At 44.8% G+C, this 25,103-nt stretch overlaps 2 protein-coding genes and 1 long non-coding RNA gene across 4 annotated transcripts in view; 2 read left to right on the forward strand and 1 right to left on the reverse strand.

Moving 5' to 3' along the window:
- The window catches only part of NF1 (neurofibromin 1), a 290,705-nt gene that overhangs the window by 149,638 nt on the left and 115,964 nt on the right, over positions 1 to 25,103 (reverse strand). The window lies entirely within an intron of this gene.
- Positions 6,349 to 13,291, forward strand: LOC129344463 (mucin-2-like). The gene is made up of 2 exons (XM_055001106.1): positions 6,349 to 6,420; positions 11,269 to 13,291. Exon 2 carries the CDS (start codon positions 11,276 to 11,278, stop codon positions 13,091 to 13,093), a length of 1,818 nt encoding a protein of 605 aa, XP_054857081.1. The 5' UTR covers positions 6,349 to 6,420; positions 11,269 to 11,275; the 3' UTR covers positions 13,094 to 13,291.
- On the forward strand, positions 20,871 to 24,422 carry LOC129344465 (uncharacterized). The gene is made up of 2 exons (XR_008598395.1): positions 20,871 to 21,135; positions 23,340 to 24,422. It is a non-coding gene; the product is annotated as an uncharacterized LOC129344465 (long non-coding RNA).

Here is a 25,103-nt window from a genome sequence, read left to right on the forward strand (position 1 = left end):
CAGGGGTGAACTGCATCTAGGCAGCTCAACAAACTCCAGCCCGTACCCCAGTTCAACAATAGTTAAGACCCATGAGTCAGATGTTATTGACTCCCACTCAGAGAGGAGTGGACTAAGTCTGTCCGAAAAGTTCGGGGGTACGGCTGGCGCGACCTGTCAGTACTGCCTCCCGGCGCCCTGCTGGTCTTTCTGCAGGGCCGGTTGCTGTGCCTGACGAGGCTTGAAGGGCCGACGCCTCCTCTGCTGTTGTGCGGGAGGGTAAGGCCGCTGCTGGTAGGCAGGATACTGATGATAGCCCGGCCGCTGCTGTTGGTATCTGCCCTGGTAGTGGTAAGGGCCGGACCGGGGAGCGTACCGTGACCTGGAGGAGGGCTTGTCCGCTGGAGCCAGACCCAAGGACCGCGCCGTCTGCCTGTCCTCTTTTTTCTTTTTCAGGGTCTCGTCGGTCGATTTGGAGAACAGCGAGTCCCCTTCAAAGGGCATGCTCTCCACCCTGGAACGCACCTCCTGGGACAGGGCCGTAGACCGCAACCAGGAGTGGCGCCTGAGGACCACCGCCGACGCCATCCCTCTAGCAGCAGTGTCAGCAGCGTGGCTCCCAGCGTTCATCTGCTGCTTAGACAGCCTCACAGCTTCCGTCTGTAGCAGGGACACCACAGCCTTCTGCTCAGGAGGGAGGTCCCGGGTATAGGATGCCAACTTCTCCCAGAGGTACAGCTGGTACCCTGCCATGATGGTCTGGTAGTTGGCAATCCTCAGACCCAGCGAAGCGACGATGTACTGGCGCCTGCCCATGGCATCAAGCTTCTTGCCCTCTTTATCGGCAGGCACCGAGGAGTGACCCGATCGTCGGGGGTTGAACTCCTCTGTGACCAAGGAGGAAGGTGGAGGGTGTTTCACCAACGCCGGCCAGGTGCCCTGCTTGATCTTGTAAAGCTGCTCGATGCGCTTGGACGTTGGAGGTTGATCACAGGGCACCTGCCACACCTTCTCCACAATCTCCTCAATACCCTCGAGCATGGGGAAGCCTACGTACGCCGGATTATCTCCATAGATACGTTTGAGGAGCTTGTCCTTGGTCTGGGGAAGTGCCGAAGAGATGTCCATCTCGAGAGCCTTGGCCATCCTTGCCATCTGATCGGCGTAGATGCGGAGGTCCTCGAATGGCGAGTCCGCAGATGGCACTAGCTCCTCAGCTGGCGATGGTTCGGACCAGGACTCCGACTGGTAGCCGCCAAAGCTCTCCCCATCCTCCTCATCGGAACCGAGCTGGGATTCCGGAACCTGGAGCGGAGGGGGAGCCCACGCCGACCTCGACGTCGAAGGCCTCGGTTCCAACACGGAGAAGCCCGCAGGTGCCCCCTCCCATTGGCAACGGTATGGCGAGGGGAGGTAGGAAGCCTGCCGATGCCGGGACGCAGTGGACCGGACTGATCGGACACTGTCCCCGGAACCATGCCGCTCACGACCGACCAGAGGTGGAGACGGACGGACAGGCGACGGACGGCTCCGACGAGGAGATGGGCTCGGTTCCAGCCTCGGCGACCGAAGGGCAAGCGATGGTCGGCTCCGATGGTGCGGGCTCGGCTCCGGCCCCGACGAGAATTCCGCGGGCACCGTCTCGAAGGCCATCGGATCCGGCACCTGCACGGAGATGTCCTCTGGCTCCGGGGAGCCCAGGTGAGGGGAAGGCGTGTGAGGAAGCACGATGACCTCCTCCTGAGGAGCGGGACGCGGCGACCGATGATGCTTGGTCTTCTTCCTCTTCTTCGCTGGTTCCGAAGAAGACCTCGGAACCGACGCGCTCCTCGCCTTCGAAGGGGACCTCGGCTTCGACCTCTTAGGCTTCATCGGAACCGATCCGACCGTCGGTTCCGACCGGGGACTCGGTACCAGGATCCTCGGTTCCGAAGCTGGTCTCGGATCCGACCTGGTAGATGACGCGCTACGGGGCGGCCGCACCGGTCCCTGCGCTGGAGAGGCCGCTCTCGACGCCGAGGTACTCGGGGGACGCGGTTTCGACCCCGACCTCGCGGAGGCCACTGAGCCAGCTCTGGAATGCCGTTCGGCAGAGGGGCTTGGGCCGGCCTTGGAGGAGGGCAACGGAGCGCCTCCGGACATGACCTTCTGCCACAGGGAGGAATTCAATCGGGCCTTGCGCTCCTGCCGGGCCTTGCTGGTGAAGCCCTGGCAAATTTTACAGGCCGTCACATTATGGGTCTCTCCCAAACAGAACAGGCACAGTTCATGGCCATCGGTTTTGGCCATTTTCGTGTGGCATTGGAGGCAATGCTTGAAGAGAGCCTTTGAGGCCATCTTCAGGGGCACGCGAAAGGAAGGTCAAAAACAGTCCGAGTCAAATTACCGAGTCCACAACAATGTCCAAAACGAGATCCGAAGAATAGTCGAGGTCACGAAGTCCGAAGTCAAAAGCCAAGCAATCAGTCAGAATAAAGCACGAAGCACAAAAAAGCACAGAGCAACGAAGCTCACGTTCTCTCCAAGCGGCGGCAAGAAGAGAACTGAGGGAAGGGGCCGTTGGTCGCTGGAGGATCACGTGACCGTTTGGGCGGGAAAACGGTCGCTGAGGCGCGCGACAAACGGCCCCTTCGGAGCCATGGAAGCTCTAGAAAATTCTCCGGCGGCTGGCCTGCGCCTGCGCAGTCCCCATGTGTGGAGGCACAGAAGAACGAAGATGAACAAGCAGGGTTTTGCTTGCAGATCTGGGCTCTCACCCCTCACTCTCCAGCTGTGGCAGGGAGAGGTTCAAAAATGGGATAAGGGTGTGGCACGGGGGGGGGGGTCACAGGCAAGAGAATCTACAGAACCTGCAGATCTTTCCATCCTTGTACAAAGAAGGGGTGCCATCGGCTTGTGCAATCGTGTCTTTGGATCCAGCTCAATGAAACCAAAATTTCAAATGCCAGACTTTGTGCTAAGGAAAACTTTTGTACAGACACTTCAAAAAGTGAAGATTAAAATAATAGAGGCAGCCTGTATTTCTGATGGAGAGTTTGGCCTATCTTGGATGTCCATAAACTAGGTAATGTAGGACAACTACCCAATTCAAGAAATCTTAGTTGATTAATTGTAAGATGCCTATAAATCTACATATTAACAGAATACGCTCAAAGAACAAAAGCTCAGCATTTTTAATTTATATTATATTCAATAATTTTTCAATTTTACATTAAACAAAGAAACAAACATTAAACAGGTTTAAAACGTTTGAATATGTCATTCTTGTCTCAACATTAATATAGCAATGTCGATGAAGTAGTATACAATATTTACAAACTATTTACAGTGATACAACTATACAGTATTCTAAGAAAAAAATCAAAGATATGCCAGCCTTTGAAAGTATTCCATTCTTGGGGACGTTTGGTTGTGTATTCATTATTAGTTAGATATTCCAAGATGCCCACCAGGTCAACTTAAATACCTGTTTTAAGTTTGCTTTGAGGTGGGTTTCTTGTAGCACCAATGTATCAGGGCATTGCTTTAAAACCACTGTTGAAATTCTTTTGTTCCTAACTAAATTGTTCAGTCCCCTACAAGTGAGTGACCAAACTTTAAGAGACATACCAAAAAAAGTAAAAAGTTGCTATCTTGTATAGCCACATTATTGCTGCTGCTATAATTTTATATTGAGGTGACTTTATCTTAACAGAACTATTTTTTGTTAAGTATTCAGCTGCCCTAGTCAAACAACCTGGCTTTCTTCTCATAGGTGGACTGGCCTTGCTTTCCAACCAGTCTGTTGACAGTTTGCCAGTGGCTGTAAGAAGATTTAGTTAAGGAGAACAAGAAGTTGAGATAGAAATATAAGTAAAACTAGAAGTAACAACATAAACCAAGCATTATATTCAGGCTATCCTTCATATTCCCCCTCAAACAAGGGCCCCACCAGAGTATAAACTCCTTAAAATAAGACTCCTTAAAATAAAATAAAATAAAATTGAGTGAAATAAAATTTAACAATGGGCTATAGAGCCCAGTATCTGGGGGGTTACCATTTGTCTAGGAGGCTCAGAGGTCCTCAAATTTCCTCCCCACCTCCCACCCCAGGCTTAATGCATTATTTATTTTATTTATTTCAAATTTCTATTCCGCCCTCCCCACAAGCAGGCTCACAGCAGATAACAACATATTAACATACAATAAAAATTAATCTACATTAAAACATCATTAAAACAGAAGTGTATTTCTATTAATACACATTTAAAACAGGATGGAGGACAGCCTTCACAGGGAGGGTTAAGATTTTACACACACCTTTTTTCAAGCTGGCGGAGGCCCAGCCTCAGCCATATGCCTGGTGGAAAAACTCTCCCTTGCAGGCCCGTCGGAAGGATAGTAGGTCCTGCCAGGCCCTGATCTCAGCAGACAGAGCGTTCCACCAGGTGGGAGTGAGGACCTAAAAGGCCCTGCCTCTAGTCAAGGCTAGGTGAGCCTCCTTGGGGCCAGGGACCACCAACAGCTGTTTGTCCCCTGATCGGAGTGTCCTCCGGGGAATATATGGGGAGAGACGGTCCCGTAGACATGCTGGTTCCAGTCCACACAGGGCCTTATAGGTGAATACCAGAACCTTGAATCTGACCTGGTACTCCACTGGCCCAGTCCACACAGGGCCTTATAGGTCAATACCAGAACCTTGAATCTGATTCGGTACTCCACTGGCAACCAATGCAGCTCGCGTAAGATCGGTGTTATATGCGCCTTATTTGGCACTCTCATAATAACACGCGCTGCTGCATTTTGTACCAGCTGTAATCTCTGGGTCAGGCTGAAGGGCAGCCCCGCGTAGAGCGAGTTACAGTAATCTAGCCTAGAGATGACCGTTGCTTGGATCACTGTAGTTAAGTCACGAGTTGAGAGGTAAAGGACAAGTTGCCTGGTCTGCCGCAGATGGAAAAAAGAGGACCTGACAACCTCTGTGACCTGTGCCTCCATTACAAACTGAAATGGAGTGAATTTTTCCCCTACTCAGAGGGTTGAGGAAAACGAAACTTAAATACTGTATCTATCTTTGCAGACTCATTATTTCTCTACTCAGAGGGTTGGAGAAAAAACAAAACTTAAAAATACGAAATTTATATGCCGCATCTTATCTTGCAGACTCTTTGGACTAATTCTCTGTGCACTCTTCAAGTGTCCTTCTTAATGGAGACCCTTGTTCCACTTCTTTGGTGAAGTTTGGTCCTTATCCAGTCTGCTTATCTTGGGAGTTAGTTCTGGGAGGGGATCCAGCTGCAGTCCTTTGAGCATTTGGAGACCGCTGTCTAAGTTGGCGCTTGGTAAGTCTTGCCCTGATGAAATACGACAAGTCTTGTAGAAGCTGCCCAATGATATCTAATATTGGCTTCCAACGGTTTGGAAATAATTGGCTTTAACTCTCTTCTTTTAGTAAGGATCTCTGTGGACAAGTCCTGGTAAACAAAGATCCTTTTATCATGTAAGGAGAGAGAGCCTCTAGTTCTTGCAGTTTTGATAATTTTCTCCTTTGTTTTGTAGTCCATAAACTTTAAGACTATATCTCTTTGCCTTTTTAGGTTCCACACATATCCCAGCCTATAAGCATTTGTTATAGTGGGGGCAATTCCCTCTTCCAGCTTCAATTCTTGGGCAAGCCAACCTGCTAGGAATGCTGTGAGATTGGTGGTGCCTTCCTCATTTTCATCAAAGTCCCTCAGCTTGACGTTATTTATTCTTAATTTATTGTCAAGATCGATTCATTTGTTTTCAAGCCCCTCTTCTTTGTTTTGTATTTCACGTACCTCTTCCTGTAGAGTAATTCCCACCTCCATTGCAGTGTCACCAGTCTGCACCACCTGGTGCAATGAATCTTTAATCTCTCTTAGTTGCTTTGTAATAGGCTTAAGGAGACCTTCAATTCTTGATACAATTTTTAAAGTTTACTTTCTAGGGCTTGTGTTTCTCCCATTTCTTCTAGGAATACTTCCTCCAAGATAGCTGCTGCAATCTGCAGTTTTTACAGTTTCTTATATAAAAAATAACTAATAATTTTTTTGTTGGACTGCCAGATTGAGAGAATCTTTTTAGACTATCAAAAAGTATTTAATCATGAAATGCATTAATCAATTAAATGATGCAGCCCTAGTTGATAAATAGAATGCAGTCAATATTGAAGGTTAAATTGCCTTCAGCATTTATGTTATATGCTCTCAAGCCTATATGAGATGTGTTTTTATTTGTTTCTAAAAAGATATTTACTTTAGATTATGTTTCTCAAACAAGGAAGCAAACCCTTTGTTAGCATTATGACGCCATCGTTCACTGGTATAAATTGAACTCCCTGATATTTTCCCCAGCTGTTTCAAAGACTGGGCCCACTAAAATAAGCTGGCTGAAAAGCCGTATTTGTTCTCCCAGGGAAAGGATCTGCAAAAAAGAGAGGTAGGAAATTCGATACAAATGTCTCATTATGAAAGTGATAGTACCTGCTCAGGTTTTTTTCTTCCATCTGCTTTTGAAATTTATTTCAAGGGCATAATAATCATCAGAGTTTGGTAGTGGTCCATGACATTGGCCTCCCTTAGAAGTATGGGGCAGGGCTTTTTAGCAGGTGTGCATTGGTAAAGGTTCCTAGCTTGGTTATCAGTAGCCAACATTTGCAGTTTCTCAGCAATGTTTGCTTGGCATGGGGCTGGGAGGAGCTGGGGAGATATGGGTCTTTCCAGCTGGGAACCCACGCCCTGCCCCTTCCAAGCCTTTATTGATTGCTGTTTTTATTGTTGGGGGCCAGCTAGTTCTTTGTCTGCCTAGATTACAATGAAAGTTGTGACAGGTAAGGGGAAAACCATTTGGGGGCACGGGTAGAGCCAGGAACACTGATCTTCTTGAAGCTCTAGATGAATGGGCAGCAGAGTTGCCAGATCCCTTTACCCTCCGGGGGGGGGGGCTCAGTGCTTAACTGGAAGGCGCTCCTTGCCTGTGTGCACCAACACAATGATGTCACTTCTGGAAATGACATCACCATGCCCCACTGGGAGTGCGCCCACTGCAGGCTTGCCCAGGAGTATTTTTGATTCCTGGGCCCATTCCCTGCACCTTTCCCCCCTGCAAGTAAGGTGGAGTGGGGGGAGGGGAACAGGCTGGGGACTGGCAACCCTAAACTGGGAAGAGCTCTTTCACTGGGAAAACATTCAAGGAGCCCTATCTGTATCTTGAAAATGGCATCTCCTGGTTCCTAAAAGGCTAACAGATTTATTGTAGCCCCCCCCCCCGCCCTGTACTTGATGCATCAGATTATTCCAGTGGTTCAGCAAAAGAAGAATTTTCTCTGTTGATGATTTTGGAACTTTCAGTGTCTAGGACAGGATCCTCAGCATGAACATGTTCCTTCACCACTTTAGCAGGGTAGAATACGAGCAGATAATGAAAAAACCCTACACAAAGTAGATGCACCATAGTGGCAGACTGGTTGAGCTGTGAACCACGTAATCACTGTGCGATGCCGACATGGCCAGCCCCACTCCCAGGAACATATCATAGCATTTGCCTTGTTCAAGATGAGTCAATCCTCAACAACCAAGGTTGCGCTTTTTATTGCTTAGCTCAGTCCCAACCAGCAGTTTTTTAAGATTAACCATCAGCCTGAAGCCAGGCTGGTTTCTCCCTCATTAGTTCCACAGGCTTTCGCCCAGATACTTAGACCTGCTTCCTCTGGGAGGTCCTCCCCCTGCTCCTAATTCTGGCCACCTCCTCTCTTGGCAATGTTACCACTGGATGTAGCTAAGCCCCCGCCTGCCCCCCACTCCCCCAGGCCTGGCCCAGTGCTCGCTGTGGCCTCTGGAGTGTTGCCTTCCCAGCCTCAGGGAATCCTGTCGAGAGAGCTCAGCCAGGTATGTTCCCCCTCTTACCTCCTGCAGCTGGGCCCTTTTTATCCTCCTCCTCCTGGATCCATTCCTGCTGCCCTGTGCCTACTCCTGAGTAGGTCTTTCCTCCCAAGGAGACCTTTGCCCTCAAGTAGCTCATTTTCCCTATCTGCTCCTGCCCTGCCCTTGCTGATTCCCAGGGAGCCTCCTTCTGCCCTGTCTAAAGGCTGCTGGCATGATCAGGGCACTGCCCATGCCCCAGCCCCTCTTCCCTGGGGCGCAGATGTCCTGAGGTGTGACACCCAGGCTCAAATTTCACACCTGTTTTGAAATCCCTCGCTGGGCTTAAAGTAGCTACCATGCCCCCTCCAGCCTCCCATTTTAGCCAAGCTATTTACTTAAATCAACCTAACTGTTGCTTTTCCCTCACAGTGGAAACTGAGTATTTTAGTTCCAGTATTTAAAAGGGGAAGTAAAATAGTTCTGCCAGATACAGCCTCCAAACTGTATAATGAATATCTTCTACACAAGCTGGGAGGCTTCCAACCAAGTTGTCCATCCTGAGCAAGCAGGCTTCAGAAAACAGCAAAATACATCCAATTATTGCCTCTTTACTACCCAGCCTTACAGAGCACCAAGGGTCCCAATCGTATCTTTTATAGATTTTATAGATCTAACTTTGACTCAATTCATAGAAAACATGGACCAGTGCCTGCCTACCCCAACATCTTCGCTTAAATAAAGTTGGGCACCTCAGGCTCACTAACTGAGGAGGTCCCAGTTATTAACTATGCTATATTAACTATATTAACTATGCTAAGACCAAAGTGATGGTCTTTAGAAAAAGGTCTTGTAAATTTAAGTGGACCTTAGGTGGCACTTAGGTGGCCCAATACACCAGTGTAGCACCTTTAAATATCTGGTATTTAAATAAGGGTGCCCCACAACTTTTGTACAAAAGTTTGGGGCTGGAATGGTCATCTGGTCACCAAACTGGAATCTATCCAGCACCTCTTTTTCAAGAGAATTCCAGCCCTGCCCAGAGACAGCATGGAATTAGCAGCTCTGATGTGGGCAGAACTTGGTTTGCCTTCAATCAGCTCCTAACATACATGCTGTCATGTTCAAATTCTGGAGAAAGCAAAGGAATTACACTAATAGTCTATCTTAGAGGCAGTGCCTCATGATGATGCAGAAAGATGCAGCCTGGGTAGCTTGCTACAACAATACTTACCACCGTAATTCCAGATCAGTCTTAGGTGGGTAGTTGTATTGGTCTGCAGTACAACAGCAAGATTTGAGTCTAGCGGCACCTTACAGACTAACAAGATTTTCAGGGTATGAGCTTTCAAGAGTCAGAGGTATCTGAAGAAGGGAGCTGTCTATATCAGTCAATCACTATATTGCCTTACATACTATCTGCTGCTTTAAATATGTACTCCTATGTACCACCAGTGCTCCATGTTGTCTAATGTCAGTCCCAGAATTGATTATGTTCTGCTTCAGTATTTTTTCTACTCTGCATTGGATTCTTGCTAATACTATGTCTTTTAAACTTTTATCTATTTACCCTATGGTATTGTTTATGAAATGTCCTTGATATTGTATTGAAATGTACTTGATACTGATTGTACTAATCGCATAGTGTGTAATCCGCCTTGAGTCTCAGTGAGAAAAGCAGACTATAAATGACATAAATAAAATAAAATAAAATATCCAGGGTGTCCCTCTGGCTGGGACGAATATTTGGGACTGGGTGTTCAAGTATGATGCACTTATGCAGACAATACATCTCCAGCCCCAAATTTTCCCTCAGGTCTAAATTGATTAAAAGGAACCACATCCTATCTGACTAACCCTTCATAATCTCTTTTTTTTTTTTGAAAAATTTTTATTGGGTTAGAATCCATTATTTCCACATTTACATTCAATTTTCCCCAATTTTTTCATCTCTAACCCCCTCCCTTTCCCCCCCCTTTTTGTTGACTTCCAACAGCTTTCCAACCCTTTGTCCCCTTTCCCTTACTTTTATTAGCTTCCTCTATCTAAAACAAATATATATTCTCCATTATTCTAAGCAGTACATCCTTAACTATTTTTAACATTATATGCCCAAACTGTAAGCCTTTGTTTCTATCTTAGATAAACAATTTATCCCAATTTTTCAATTTCAAGTATTTCTATATATCATAAACCATATAGATCATACATTCGTTTATATCAAACAATTTGACTTATTCTCTATATATATTACTCATTCTATCTTTTTATAATAGTTCTATATATCTCTCCTCACGTAGTCAATCAATTTGACCCATCTATATCTTCAGACATTCAGTTTGGTACAAAACTTGTCAGAAAAAAAAGAAAATATTGTTAGTTAATCGCTCCTTATATTTAGTCCTTATAATTAATTATTTTCTCTATGTTCTGTTTGTTAACCTATATATATCTATATATGTGTCAATCTATTAATCTGACTGCTTATTAATTCACATTTATCTCTTCTCCCCCCGGTAAAGTCTCCCCCCTCTACTTCAATACTTCAGTAGTTCTCAAACTGCCCCAGTTTTCCTCCCACCTCCCATTTCTTCTCCAGGTATTGTTTCAGCTTCTCCCAGTCTGTGTTGAACTGCCCTGAGTCCAGATCTCTCAATTTTCTTGTCATCTTGTCCATTTCAGCCATATACAGCAATTTGTAAGTCCAATCTTCAATAGTTGGCACTTCTTGTACTTTCCATTTTTGCGCATACAAAAGTCTAGCTGCTGCTGTCATATAAAATATCAACGTCCTGTGTTGGGCTGGAATTCCCTCCATTCCCAAGTTCAGTAGCAGGAGTTCTGGGTTCTTATTAATTTGAAATTGTAAAATTTCACTCATTTCTCTTATTATTTCCCCCCAGTACTGCCTGGCTACCTCACACGACCACCACATATGATAGAGGGAGCCCTCATGCTTCTTACATTTCCAGCATTTATTAGAAATATTCAAATTCCCTAGCGCTATTTTAACCCTTCATAATCTCAAAATAGCATTTTCATTTGTTCAGTTCCAGAACCAGCCAACAGCTTTGCTTGATGACCGTTACTCTCCAGAACGGTTCGCTTCACACTTATGTGTCTATGAAGCGCCAGTTGTGGAGGACCTGCCCTGTTGTATTCTCTTCTGCCCTCTTTACCCAGAGCCTAGAACCAAATTTCTTGCAGCGCTCCTGAATGGCTTAAACTCTTCCTTGGGAGCAAAAAACCTGATTTCTCTCAGACACTGACTCGTTCATTTCATACAAAGCATTGTTTGCCTTGGCAGTCAAGAAAATACAGGAGAAACTGTATCTGAAGGGTTAAACATTTTAACTTGATAAGCACTATTAATGCGTCATTCAATACATTAATTTATTTTCTCTTCTCTACATTTCCAAACATCTAGGTGAACAATGCAGTTCTATTTAAATTCCATCTGTGTTCTGCTTCTTTCTGTTACTTGCAAGCATCCAACACAGACCACCATGATTTCTGCCACAACTGTCAACGCCACCACCACAGCTCCTTCTGCTGCCCGCCTGAGCACCATCACTACTGCCAAGGCCACCACTGCAGCTCCTTCCACTGCTGGACCCACCACCATCCCTGATGTCAATGCAACTACTGCAGCTCCTTCCACTGCTGGACCCACCACCATCACTGCCACCAATGCAACTACTGCAGCTCCTTCCACTGCTGGACCCACCACCATCACTGCCACCAATGCAACTACTGCAGCTCCTTCCACTGCTGGACCCACCACCATCACTGCCACCAATGCAACTACTGCAGCTCCTTCCACTGCTGGACCCACCACCATCACTGCTGCCAAGGCCACCACTGCAGCTCCTTCCACTGCTGGACCCACCACCATCACTGCTGCCAATGCCACCACTGCAGCTCCTTCCACTGCTGGACTCACCACCATCCCTGATGTCAATGCTACCAATGCAGCTCCTTCCACTGCTGGACCCACCACCATCACTGCCACCAATGCAACTACTGCAGCTCCTTCCACTGCTGGACCCACTACCATCACTGCCACCAATACCACCACTGCAGCTCCTTCCACTGCTAGACCCACCACCATCACTGCCGCCAATGCTACCACTGCAGCTCCTTCCACTACTGGACTCACCACCATCCCTGATGTCAATGCTACCAATGCAGCTCCTTCCACTGCTGGACCCACCACCATCACTGCCACCAATGCAACTAATGCAGCTCCTTCCACTGCTGGACCCACTACCATCACTGCCACCAATACCACCACTGCAGCTCCTTCCACTGCTAGACCCACCACCATCACTGCCGCCAATGCTACCACTGCAGCTCCTTCCACTACTGGACTCACCACCATCCCTGATGTCAATGCTACCACTGCAGCTCCTTCCACTGCTGGCCTAGCCACCACCAATACCACTGCTATTGTTGGCCCAGCCAATGCCAATGCCGCCACCACGGCCTCATCCACTGCTGGCACAAATGTCACCACTGCAGTTCCTTCCACTGCTAACATGACTATCACTGCTGCTGCCAATGCCATCACCGACACCACTGCCAGCCTACCCAATGCCACCATCATGGCTCCTTCTACAACCAGCATAGCCACCACCAAAGCTGCCAATGCTACTACCGAGACATCTTCCACAGCCATTCCAGCTACCACCAACACTACCACGGCTGCCAGCCCAGGCAATGCCACCGCCATGGCTCCTTCGCCCGCTAGCCTGAGCACCACGACTACCACCAATGATACCACTGCAGCTCCTTCCACTCTTGTCCCAACCACCATCACTACCAGCCCAGCTTCTGCCAACACCACTACCATGGCCTTTTCCACTGCTGGCCCAGCCACCAGCCACATCACCTCTGAGGCTCACTCCACTGCTGAACCGACTACCAATGCTACTGCCAATGCAGCCACCAATGCTGCTCCCTCCACGACCAGCCTGACCACCGTTACTGCCAATACCACTCCCACGGCTGCTGCTAGCCCGGCCAACACCACCACCATCACCTCAGCTCGCTCTACTGCTAGCCAAAGCTTCACCGAGGCTTCTCCTTCCTCTGGCTCAAACATCACTATCCAATCTCCTCCTAATGTACCAAGCAATATCACCATCACAAGTCAGTCTACTCTTTCTACAACCATCAAAAACAGAGCAAATGTGTTCCCAATTACTTCATTTTTTGGACTTGCAGTACTTGCAATTTCTGTATTTGGCTAGTAAGACAACGATCTGCCTAGATCATTTTAATCTTTTAATATTTGTACATATGTCTACACACTAGAGTGTTTTATTTGTATGGATTGTAATGGCCTTTGGCCACAAACAATAAAATTACCTTACCTTACCTTACCTTACCTTACCTAGTAAGACGACAATTCATACATGGCCATTTTATGGGGAACACAAATCTGGAAATTTAACGCATTGTAACACTCAAATAATATTAATGTTCTACAACGTATTTAGTGGGAAGAATCAATTTGAAGTGGGGGAGGCAGTGACAGCAAGCCCAGCACCTCTCTGGATACATTAAAGGTCCCCTGGTAGGACTAAAAGGGATCCAAAACAAAGCATAGCAGAGGAGAATGGAGATAGGATACCCCTCTGATTTACCAACCAAAGCTTTTAAATTCTTTTCAACTGGGATTTTCAGACCAATAGGTTTGGCGGGGGGAGATGAAAGAATCACAGCTGTGTGTAAAAAACCAGACACAACTTGGGGACAGGAAACCTTTCGTTCTTTCTTGGCCAAGGACTCTAACATACCTCACAAGGCTGCTTTCCAAGTTACCATTTCGTGCAGAGAAGAAGCAAAAGTGAACCAGCTGTAGCCTTTCCCCAAGGAGCCAATTTCGTAACTAGGACCCACGCTCTGATCACATTTAGACCGGATTACTGCAATGTGCTGCACATTGGGCTGCCTTTCAAAACAGTCCAAAAGCTTCCGTTAGTACGCAATGCTGCAGTGAACCTGCTGACAGATAGCAACTACTAGGATCACACCTTGCCTAGTTTTAAAAGAGCTTCAATTCAAAGTACTTGTACCTTTAAATTCCTAAGCTGCTTGACCACAGGATACTTGGAAGATTGCCAGCTCCCGTGTAAATCTGCCCAAATAATAAGATCTTCATCCAAGACCTCACTCCAGAGGCTCAGTGGATGGCTAGCCAGAACAGGGCCTCTTCTGTGGTGGCCTCTGAAATGTGCTCCTCATTACCGCGTTCATGAAGTCTAATCCTCTTAGGGAATAAATAGCAGTAGAATAAATACCAGTTCAATACTACATCACATCACTGGCCCCCAACATGAGCCACCTTCATTTCTTAGAGCCCAATGCTCTATATTCTTCAAGAAGATCAAAGCTAGCAAATGGGTAAAAAATGCACATGGGTGCCAATAGAGAAGATTTCATTTAACGGCATGAGTTCCAGGGAAGCATCTACCACGGCCAGCTTTTAACTGAAGTCCATCCAACAGAAGGCATCATAACAACGTAGTTTCCACATGGGGGAGGAGGCCGCATCATTTGTGGACAAGGGACCAGCCACTGAGCCCGCTCGCGGGGAAGGCGGAATACAAATACAATAAATAAAATAAAAATACAGAGCTCTGGCAGCTCAACAACTAAGGAAATTCAAAACAGCAGCGTCCACCACAGCACACATGGAACATAACCAAACAAAGTTTGTGAACACCACAAGTCAAAGTAACACAAAGTCCTCAAGATAGTAACCAACGCTTTCCTGTCTGGAAAATTATATACTCGCCAAAAGAGCAGAAAGGCAAAAATAGCACTTAATTGTTACATGGCAAATAACCATCTTACACCTCAGAGCTTAACACACATTTCCTTGGGAGGCCTGTTGTGAGACAGCGGAGGAACTGGCTTCCAAGCGAGGGGGGTGGGGGGTGAGGGCAGCTCCAGGGATCTCTGCAGGGCCTTGAGTCACTCCGAAAGGCACAGCCCACTGGTCAGGCAGCCAAGGGCCGATTCACACCTTGCTCTTTTTCAAGTGTACACCTAAGAGATCTTAAATGTACACTAGAAAACGCTTTTTAAAAAAAGACCCCCGGAACGTTAACGTTTCCTCCAAAGGGCTGAGAGATCTGGATATGCCCCCTTGTGGCCATATCATGCAGCATCATTGTGGTGTTAGAGACGCATCTCATAACTACGGGTCTCGTTGCCACAAGTGCTTCATGACTCGTTTTCAGCATTTGTGTCAGATTAGAGGAAAGCAGCAGCAGGATCAACAAGAGGCCTAGAACTGAATCCTTTAGGGTGGAATGAGGTTCTGGTCCCCACACCCCACGCAGAAGCCACTGAGACTTTTTAATTAGAGAATGTAAGGGCTGCTAGAAGGACTCAAAGTGCTATACAAAAGAAGAAAAACATTCAAAAATGAAAAAAGAGATTGATTGCACAAAACACAGATGAAAACTAAATAAGCAGGCAAGCAAAACCAGGAAGGTCTTAAGCTGGCGCAGAAAGAGAGTAACGGAGGACCCTCTTGGGAATTAAGATACCAAAGGGACTCTTCTTGAACCACCATCTGCCTAAACCTTTAAAGCCCTATACAGCTGGGGACCAGCATACCTCAGGGACCATCTTTTCCCATATGAACCTACCCCGTCCACTCTGGTCATCTTCAGACCAGAGTGCTTTGGGTGCCCCTGCCATCTGAGGACAGGTGGGTGCCAAACTGAGGAAGGCCCTTCTTGGCTGTGGCACTAAAACTCTGATGAAACTCCCTCCCCAGGGAGACGGATTTATCTCCCTCCACTCCTGTCTTCTGCCAACAGATGAAGATTTTTGTTTTGTTTTGTTGGATATACCCCCAATAACTTCCACTGGCCCTTTCTCTCTGTTCATGTTGTGTGTGTGTTCTCTTGTACATATATTTACTGGCCTCCTTCCTTGTTGTATGTGGGACTGGTTATATGTTTGTATCTTTGTACTGATCCAGAGGAGTTAGCAGTGTTAATCTGTAGTTGCAAAATAGTAAAGAGTCCAGTAGCACCTTTGAGACTAACCAACTTTATGGTGGCACAAGCTTTCGGGAGCCACAACTCTCTTCGTCAGATGCATCATGCATATGACGAAGAAAGCTGTGGCTCTCGAAAGCTTATTCTACAATAAAGTTGGTTAGTCTTAATATATGTTTTTATTGTATTTATATATACATTTCAAATGTTATTTTAATGTTTTAACTGTTTTACTATCTGTTGTTCACCGCCTTGGGGACCCTGTTTAGGTGGAAAGACAGCATATAAATGTTTCCAGTAAGTAATCCACAAAGGATGCTCTCTTCCCCATACAGCAGCACACAAATCCTCTCCTCTGCAAAAGTAAAGTTCTCCTGCACCATCGGTCAGAGTGCCAGTAGGGCAACCAGTGTTGTTATGATGTGCACCGAATATTAGGATGGTTTTATTTGGGAAGCAATCTAACTGAAAAGAAAGGTATGGATGTTAAGTTCCTCCTTCCTTCTCCGGCAGTTCTGTATCAGGAGGTCAGGAGGTGCATAAGGAAATAAAGTCTGTGATATGTTGAATTTTGTCCCATGTGTTTTTTCTCTTAGAGGATGCGTCAATAGGCATTTAAAATGAGCGTGCTACTTCAGTCAGTTATTGCAGCGACGATGTTACTGGCACAAGCTTAGAAACCAACAACATCAGGAAAAATGCATTGGTTATGTATAAGGTCTGGCATATAAAGCTCATGGATAAGATCACAATTTACAAGTATATACAGTGAAAGAAAAGTTGGATTCGAGGTAAGTTTATAGTCACATCTGACGAAGAGAGCTGTGGTTCTGAAAAGCTTATGCTACAATAAAGTTCGTTAGCCTTAAAGGTGCTACTGGACTATTTACTATTTTATATTTATAATCACATAGTCATCCATCATTCAGTTTTGGAAACAGCATAATCCGTTAGATTTAAATCAGTCCAAGGCACATCCTCTGATACCCACTTCTGCCTTTAAATGCCTCAGCAAGATGGCATGGTCTTCCATATCAAAAGCTACAGATAGATTGCCCAGTCTCTAGCCTGCCCCAAAGTGATTGAGAGAGCAGTAGCTGACCAACTCCAGGTCTTCTTGGATAACTCTAGTGCTTTGGACCTTTTTCAGTCTGGATTCAGGCCAGGCTATGAGGCAGAGACGACTCTAGTAGCTTTAGTAGACAATACCCTTCTAAATATAGGCAAAGGCCTCGCTTCATTATTACTCCTCTTGGATCTATCTGCAGCTTTTGATATGGTAGACAAACGTAAAATGGACAAAGTTCAAATGGGGTCAGAAAATTATGGGCATAATGATGCCAGGTTTGGCATTTCTCTACTCATACCTGTTATCTGCATAAGAAAGGATTACCTAAGGTCTAGTAACTAATGGTAATAAGATCTCATGTTGCATCATGTATTCCCTGCAATGTTTTCAAAAACGATAGCAGCAAACCCTTGGCACAGTCATGTGCATTGCTACGTGACTCAATTCATACAAGGTGCCTGACTAATTTAACAGGGGCAGCTTTTTCCTGTGATTCTTTATAGACATTTCTAACCAGGTCTGTCTAAAGTACAAGGAGTAGGGATGCAAGCTGTTTGTTTAATTGGTCAGATGAAATTAACTATGTAACATTTAGATCCACTAAAGGTGAGCCCAATTCATTGGACCCCGGACTTTTAAACATCTTGTTAATACTCATAAAAACTGCAAAGGGCAGGTGTCATTTTAAAAGACAGGCTGTTTACAGTAGGGTTGGTCTGGAAGTAAAAGCCAAAAAGCCAAGAACACAAATCCATATAATAACCTTTGTTTCCTGTGTGGGAGAGAAGAAGCAGGGATGACCATTTGTCTAAGATGGTGCCTGCTGCAAGGCGTGAAGCTAACGCAGTGTAAGGTCAAGAATGTCAGCATGATGTGACTAGAGAGCCCTGAGCTCAAGTCTCCCCTCCGCCATGAAGCTCACTGGGTGAATCTGGGCCACTCACTCTAACCTACTCACAGGGCTGTTATGAGAATAGCGCTTTCTGCTTGTATTTCCATGCACTGACTGGCTTCCAGCATCTCCTCCCTGTGTGACCGAGGCCTCCAGCTGGCTAAGCCATGTCTCACGGGATCAAACTAAATGAGACGCAGGGAGATACATGAGTGAATCTCTGGTTTTTTTTAAACCCACATTCTCGGGGGGAGGGGGGTATGGAGGAGGATTCCATCCACGGCAGTATTCCCAGGACCCCCAACGTCTCAAGGTGTTAGACCTTCAGGCCCCCGTGGCTATTTATCAATAGAACAAGCTCAGAAGACTCATCCTCATTCACTTTGGCTCTTGGTTAGAACTCAAGTCTCGATGTTTTCCTTTCTTGAAATATGAAAGTTTTCTCCAATGCTTTCAGAAATAGTTCTACTCAGAGACTTGCATTTGATCAACAACGTAATCTGCCAGCATTCCTTGAGTTAAGTTGCTTTAGGGGAAGGAAACATAAGGATTTCTGACTATAGCCCACAATTCAGGCTAGTTGGACTATGAGTTACACTGAATAGGAGACAAGAGAAACCTTAGTAACAAATGCGCTTGAAAAAAAATCAACGTTTTTCCTTTTTAAGATAAAACCACAAAGCTCAAAATCAACTTAGGCTTCAATATGTACTGCCCCACCCATGGTACAGGTAGAATTAGTGCATGACTGTGCCCTTTTGAAAAAGCAGGCCATTCCAGGAAGAGAAACACCTTGAATAGAATGTGTAACCATTCCTAGGAAACAAAGATGCACACACTGTGGTTGCCACTGGGATTTTTTTTTAAGTTAAAGCTGCTTGCTAACCATCGCTTGGATTTTCTATACCCTACCTCTGTAGGGGTTGGAACCTCTTGCGGGGGGGGGGGCCATGAATGGGAGGGGGACAATTTGGGAAAAAGCCACTGCTACACGCTGGGGAACACAGCAAGCACGAGGAGGAGTTGCTGGTTTCCCGAGCTCCAGGACAAGGACCAAGACCTGTCAAGAAGAAGATCCTGTTGCAGGAACAAAGAGAGTGAGAGGTGGAATGAAAAAATATTAAAAACATTTATATTACACCCTTCTGTACCGCCCCCCCCCACCACCAAAGGAGTGCATTACAACATTAAGCAGCACAGAACACAGCCTTAGAATAAAACTTTTAAAATAACAGCACAAGAAAAGCCGTCAGACAGCAAACCATCCTTCAATTTCTCCTTTTACCACTGTCATTTAAAGCCAACATCATAAAATGGAGAACCAAACACACACACACAAACCAGACGGCGAGCAGACAGCAAAGGCCTTCCTAGACCTTCAGCAGCAGGCGGCAGATACAGGGATGGGACAAAATTGCGCCGTACCAAAACGTTGGTTTATCCAGGCTTTTAATTATGGGATTGATCTTCTAAAATCGTTTTTGCAGTAGTCTATTTCTAGCCTGGGAACTTTTTATGAGGCTTGTTTTAAGCAGTTAAGTGTTTTATGGTATTTTTATGCTCTGGCTAGATATCTAATAGGGTTGCCTGCCTGGTGGCTGGAGATCTCCTGGAATTATGGCTGATCTCCAGGCAACAGAGATCCGTTCCCCTGGAAGAACGGCTAGTTTGGATTGTGGACTTCATGGCATTACCCCCTACTGAGGTCTCGCCCTCAACCGACCCTGCTCTCCCCAGGCTCCGCCTCCAAAATCTCCAGAAGTTTCCCAGGTAAGAGCAACCCCATTTATTAATGTAGATGTTTAAACGGTTAATCAATTTTAACTATCTTTGAATGCTATTCTATGGCTTCTATTACGTTTCATTTTATAAGCTGCCTCGAGCAGGTTGTCTGGAGAGGCAGCACAGGCATTTTGCTACATAAGAAAATAAGAAAATAATACCCTGGTGCATCAATAAAATAATACCTGGTGCATTAATAAAATAATACCTGGTGCATTGTGTGCAGTTCTGGAGGCCTCACTTCAAAAACGATGTGCACACATTGGAACGGGTGCCGAGGAGAGCAACCAGGATGATCAGGGGCCTGGAGACCAAGCCCGACGACTATATAATATAATCGAAAAAATAGGTTGAAACTACAGGAGGGAAGGTACCGGCTGGACATTAGGAAAAGCTTCTTCATGTTAAGAGTAATCCAGCAGTGGAATCGGCTGCCTAGGGATGTGGTGGGTTCCTCCTCTTTGGCAGTCTTCAAGTAGCGGCTGGACGAATACTCGTTGGGGATGCTTTAGGCTGTTCCTGCACTTGGGCAGGGGGTTGGACTAGATGGTCTGTAAGGACCCTTCCAACTCTAGGATTGTATGCTATGCTCACCTGCACATTAAATCAGCAGCATCAAAATTCTAAATATTTTGAAAATTGTTTTTAATGTCACCCACTCATTTCCTTTCATAGATTTCCTGAACATGTTAAAAGTTGCCCAACAGTCTCATACCGAGTCCACACACAGTTGCACACATATGCGCTCTGGGCCTCTAAATATATTTCACTAAATAGTTCTCTTCAAATTTCATTTATTTTATGTTATTTATAGTCTGCCTTTCTCACTAATACTCAAGGCAGATAGTGTAAGTCATCACGATTCAATAACATTCAGTAAACAATACAATAGTGTAAGGATTGCAGTAATTTGACATGGCATATTAAATTGTGTGGAAACTCCCAGCATACAGGAACAGACAGCACCCAGTAGAATAGTCTATAGGCCCTGTCCTTTTACCAAGATTTCTCTCTGAGCCATTTCTGAAAGTACAGACCTACTGCCTGAGTATAAACCCCTCCTGAATAATTCAGTTTTGCATAGTTTGCAGAGGAGATCTTTCCTGATTTCCTCAGGCAGGCCATACCGTAAGGCGGGGGGGGGGGGGGAACCACAGTGAAAACATGTTTATGGGCAACTGTTGATTTTGCCTGTTTGCACATCACTGCCCCCACATTTTCTTTTAGGGTGTGGACTTTGAAAAAGACTCAGGAAATAACACACTGATTTTCTCCTTTGACTTATTTCCTTGATCCACGCTGGGGGAAGATTGTTTCGTGTTTGCATTTGTTGCCCTGGAAAAAAGCAACAAGAAGACATCTCTGCTAGCCACAGGAGCCAATCACTGGTGAAGCTGGAGGTCACGTAATCATCCTGAAATTCTATTTAAATAGCAGCGATGGGCTGGAGGACCACAGACAGCCCCCGGCGGGACTTCCCAGTGGCTCCTGCATTTTACTTGCATCGTAAGAACCTGAAGCCAGAAACAGGTATGGAATAATAAATCGTAAAATTAATTGAATACATATGAAAGTGGAAGATGACAAAGCTAAACAATGAGGCATAAATCTAAGAATAGGTTTTTTGAACTTGGATAAAAGGATGTGCGTGGGGAGGGTCTATATCAGCAAGTTATAGAACTATTTATTTATTTCATTTTGGAACAAAATCTAAGGAAGATGGGGAATGAAATCCAAGCTTTAACGAACTGTACAGCCAGACTCACAGAGCCACGTGACATATAATGTAGAAACAGATAGCTTCTGCAAAACTTGTATGCGTGTGGTTGAAAACATTCCTAGCCCTAGTGGTTAAATGGAAAACTGGCGCTACATCTTACTGAGGTAAGACGATTCCAATCTAATACAGATTTTTACAAAAAATCATTACTGGGCACTGTAGATGGATAACCCGTTCTGAGCACACAACCTTCTGGAATTATTTTGAAACCATTCAGGGTTAAACAATTCATTTGAAATCAACCCTGTGAAGCTCTAGTGGGGTATATGCAGAGCTGGGACTTTTCATAATTATGGGAGTGAACTAGCTACCTTCTCAGGTCTTTTCATAGTTCCATTCCCTGTCTCTTTCTACAAATCCATTAACCCCTGACTCCAGCGTAAGAATACCAAACGTCTTCCTCAGACACACACACTGATGTACGGAGTGCCTTCAAAACCAGTTAAGTAAATCAAGCAAGCTGGTGCCTATTTGTAAGTGCTACTACTGGAATAAACAGTCACCTCATCCATATAACTGAGAAGTTCTTAAAATAAATTCCAAGCATGTTATTAGAGGTTTGACTTCAAACCAACACACTAACTCTCATTTCAAAACATTAAATTTTGACATTTTTTTTTGGTTCATTTTAGCGTGTGGGACAGAGATAGTTCTGTTTTCATGATCTCCTGAGGTCGCTAAGATTCAGAAAACTTCACTGTATTAGTACTATAAATGTATAAAGCATTTTCAGTGTTCAAAGCACTTCACATATATTATGGTGATCCTTCCAACTCCCCTCTAGAGTAGGCCAGTATTATTACCCCCATACTACAGATGGGAGAAAGGGTGCTGCCTGCCTAAAGCCACCTAGGGCAGGCCTACACCACTCTGGACAGGCCTACTCAGAACGCCCCAGGTGAAGCCACAGGGCTCACTCCCAGGGAAGTGCCCTGAGGACAGCAGCTCTAGCGAGTTTGTGGCTGACAGAAGATTCGAACTGGCAGTCTCCTAGACCACAGCTCATTTTCTCAGCTGTTATGCTATAGTCCATAGAAGTGAAGTAATTTCTTTACTTCTTTAAAGAAGTGGCAGAAAAGGATAAATGACTTTGTATGGAGTGGGAAGAAACCAAGAATAAGATTTAAAACATTACAAGATGAATGAAGTCAAGGTGGGCTGGCGGTACCAAATTATCAAACCGTACCGCCAAGCAGCTGCACTCATTTGGATTATAAATCCAAACAGAAGACATATAAAGTTGGAGACAGTAGATACCAAGGAAGGAATTCACAACTACTTATGGATTCAAAAGCATAGAAGTGAAGTAACTATCATGCAACACAGGCTATTAGTTGATTCCAGTTAGGAGTCTAGAATAACTTGATTAGAGGTCGCAAACCTAAGCAAAGTTCCTTGGGACTAAGTCCTGCTGAACTCTGTTAGGGAAAATGCAGCAAATATAAGAGCAGCCATGCTGGATCAGACCGAGAGCTCACCCAGTAGTAGGGCGCCCTGGGCCCACAGCTGCTGACCAGAAGCCTTGGAAAGCCCACAAGCAGGACGAGAAACCAGTAGCCCTTCCCCCCTACTTCCTCACTACAGTTGGCAGCCAGGCAGGCACACAACCCGTGAGCTCGGAGGTTACGTTTAGCCGGCTTATAGCTGTCAACGGGAGTCTGCAGGCTACTGCAGGGGCCACTGACTTTAAAATGGAAGAAGTCCTATCAATTCACAAATCTGTCTTGTCTCCTTTTAAAGCCATCTAAATAAGCTGCCACTGTCACATATCTGGAGTTCAATAAGATAAATACGCTCTGTGTGAAAAAACACTTTTTGTTTGCCCTAAATCTACTGCCCACTGACTTCATTGGGTGGTCTTTCCATTTACCCTATGGAAAGAACTTCCATAATGAAAACAAGTTTTTTTTCAAGGGTGGCAACTGCTAACTGCGTTTACTGTTCACAAATGCAGAATGAAAAGACTGTTCAGAAGACTTTGGCCCATCCTGGTGGCTGCCATTTTGTATGGACCTCATCTGGCTTCTGGGAACAACAGTACAGCTGCTTCTAATGTGACAGCTGCTCCTGTCACCCCCGCAACCACCCCCTCACATGGCAATGTTCCTGCGGTGGCAATCTCACCCCTCTTCAGTTTTGTACTTTTGTATCTGTTCTATGACTGTGAACGTAACTTGTAAAAAAGAATTCATCCTTTGATCTCTCAAATTGCAAAATGAAATTTTCCTGAATTTAACAAGCTTTCATCAAAGTCAATGAGTTTTTAATAGCAACCAAATGGAAAGTGGAGGAATGTCCAACTAGAGAAAATTGGAAAGACAAAATGGCAAAATATGCTGAAATGGCAAAATTAACGAACTACATAAACTGAAGACCTTTTAAAGAATTTGAAAAGAAATGAGAAACTTATTACTCCTATTAAAGATAAAGATGGGAAATAAATGATACAGACTAAATTTGAGTTTTGATTTATACAAAGTAATAGAAATGATGTTTGTTTTAAGTTTTTGATACAATTATAGATATATGTGTTACAACTGATCAGTATAATTTAATCAGTATTAATACATTTTTATGATATAATATCTTATATATAATTAGTTTTAGATATGAGATAGGATTGTTAGTATACCTTTTTGAACCATTTTAAAATGCATTACTTATTTTTTCTGAACCAATAATCATAAAGCATAGCTATGTCACTGTTGTAAAAGTATATCAATATATAATGTTAAATATTTTACAATTTATAATATTTAATGTCAAATATTTTTTTTTCATTTTAAACCATCTCAATCATATAGTTTATTAAACATCTAATAAGGAGATTCATTGGGATGGGGAGAGGAAATATTCCTGAGGTTTGTGTTGTATACCTGAAAACTATATTTTAAATGCCATGGTTATTGCATTTTGATAGTCCTTGTAATGCATATCTTTAATTTTCTTTTAAATGTAAACTTTTGTTCTCTTTCCCCTTTTCTTTTCTGTACCCCTTATTTGTTTTGAAAAAATAAAAATATTTACTCCCCCCCAATTTTGTAAAGTCTATGTGTTTTGCTTATCTGTGTGCATTTCCTTAGCAAATCCTCAGCTAAGTGTTTTGCTCATATTTGTATTGGGGGGGGGGGGGGCAAAATTTCTCAAGAGTCCATGAGGGCTGCTGAACGGTTTTGTTTTCAGGATATATATGAAAATTCAGCTTTCATCTTGCAGTGTAGTACATGCCGAACAAATTGTCAATGTTAATCTGTAACGCACTTAAAGGTGGTTAAACAAGGGTCTGTATTAAATCAGTCTATGAAGTATGATGAAAATAACGACGCTGTCAAAGGAGATGTGAGGAACGGAGCTGATGATCTAAAGGCAGTAGAGGATTCAGCTGTATGAATCCCCACAAAAGCAATCAAAGCTCAGTCTAAGAAACCATGTCAATGTGCCTCAGTTTACAATGAAATCTGTTTTATAATTGTTAATAAAGAATATAATTACAGCACGAATTACAGAAAAACAGATCACATTGCTAAGCGGGGGTCCACAAATGAGTTCACTAATTCACCAGGGGTTTGGGTGAGATCCATTAGCCTCCTCCTGAGCTTGAAAAAGAGTTGGGGGAATCTTGCAATCTCACCAGGGCGAGACTTGGAAAGCCGTCTTCCTGCTTTCCAGAGTAAGCACAAGGTTAGGGAGGCGGGCGAGAGCCGCCCCTCCAGCTCAT

Source organism: Eublepharis macularius, chromosome 17 (assembly GCF_028583425.1).
Source record: "Eublepharis macularius isolate TG4126 chromosome 17, MPM_Emac_v1.0, whole genome shotgun sequence".
Taxonomy (NCBI): domain Eukaryota; kingdom Metazoa; phylum Chordata; class Lepidosauria; order Squamata; family Eublepharidae; genus Eublepharis; species Eublepharis macularius.

Coding starts and splice junctions, on each gene's coding strand:
- LOC129344463 (XM_055001106.1), top strand. CDS start 11,276: ATGCAGTTCTATTTAAATTCCATCTGTGTTCTGCTTCTTTCTGTTACT.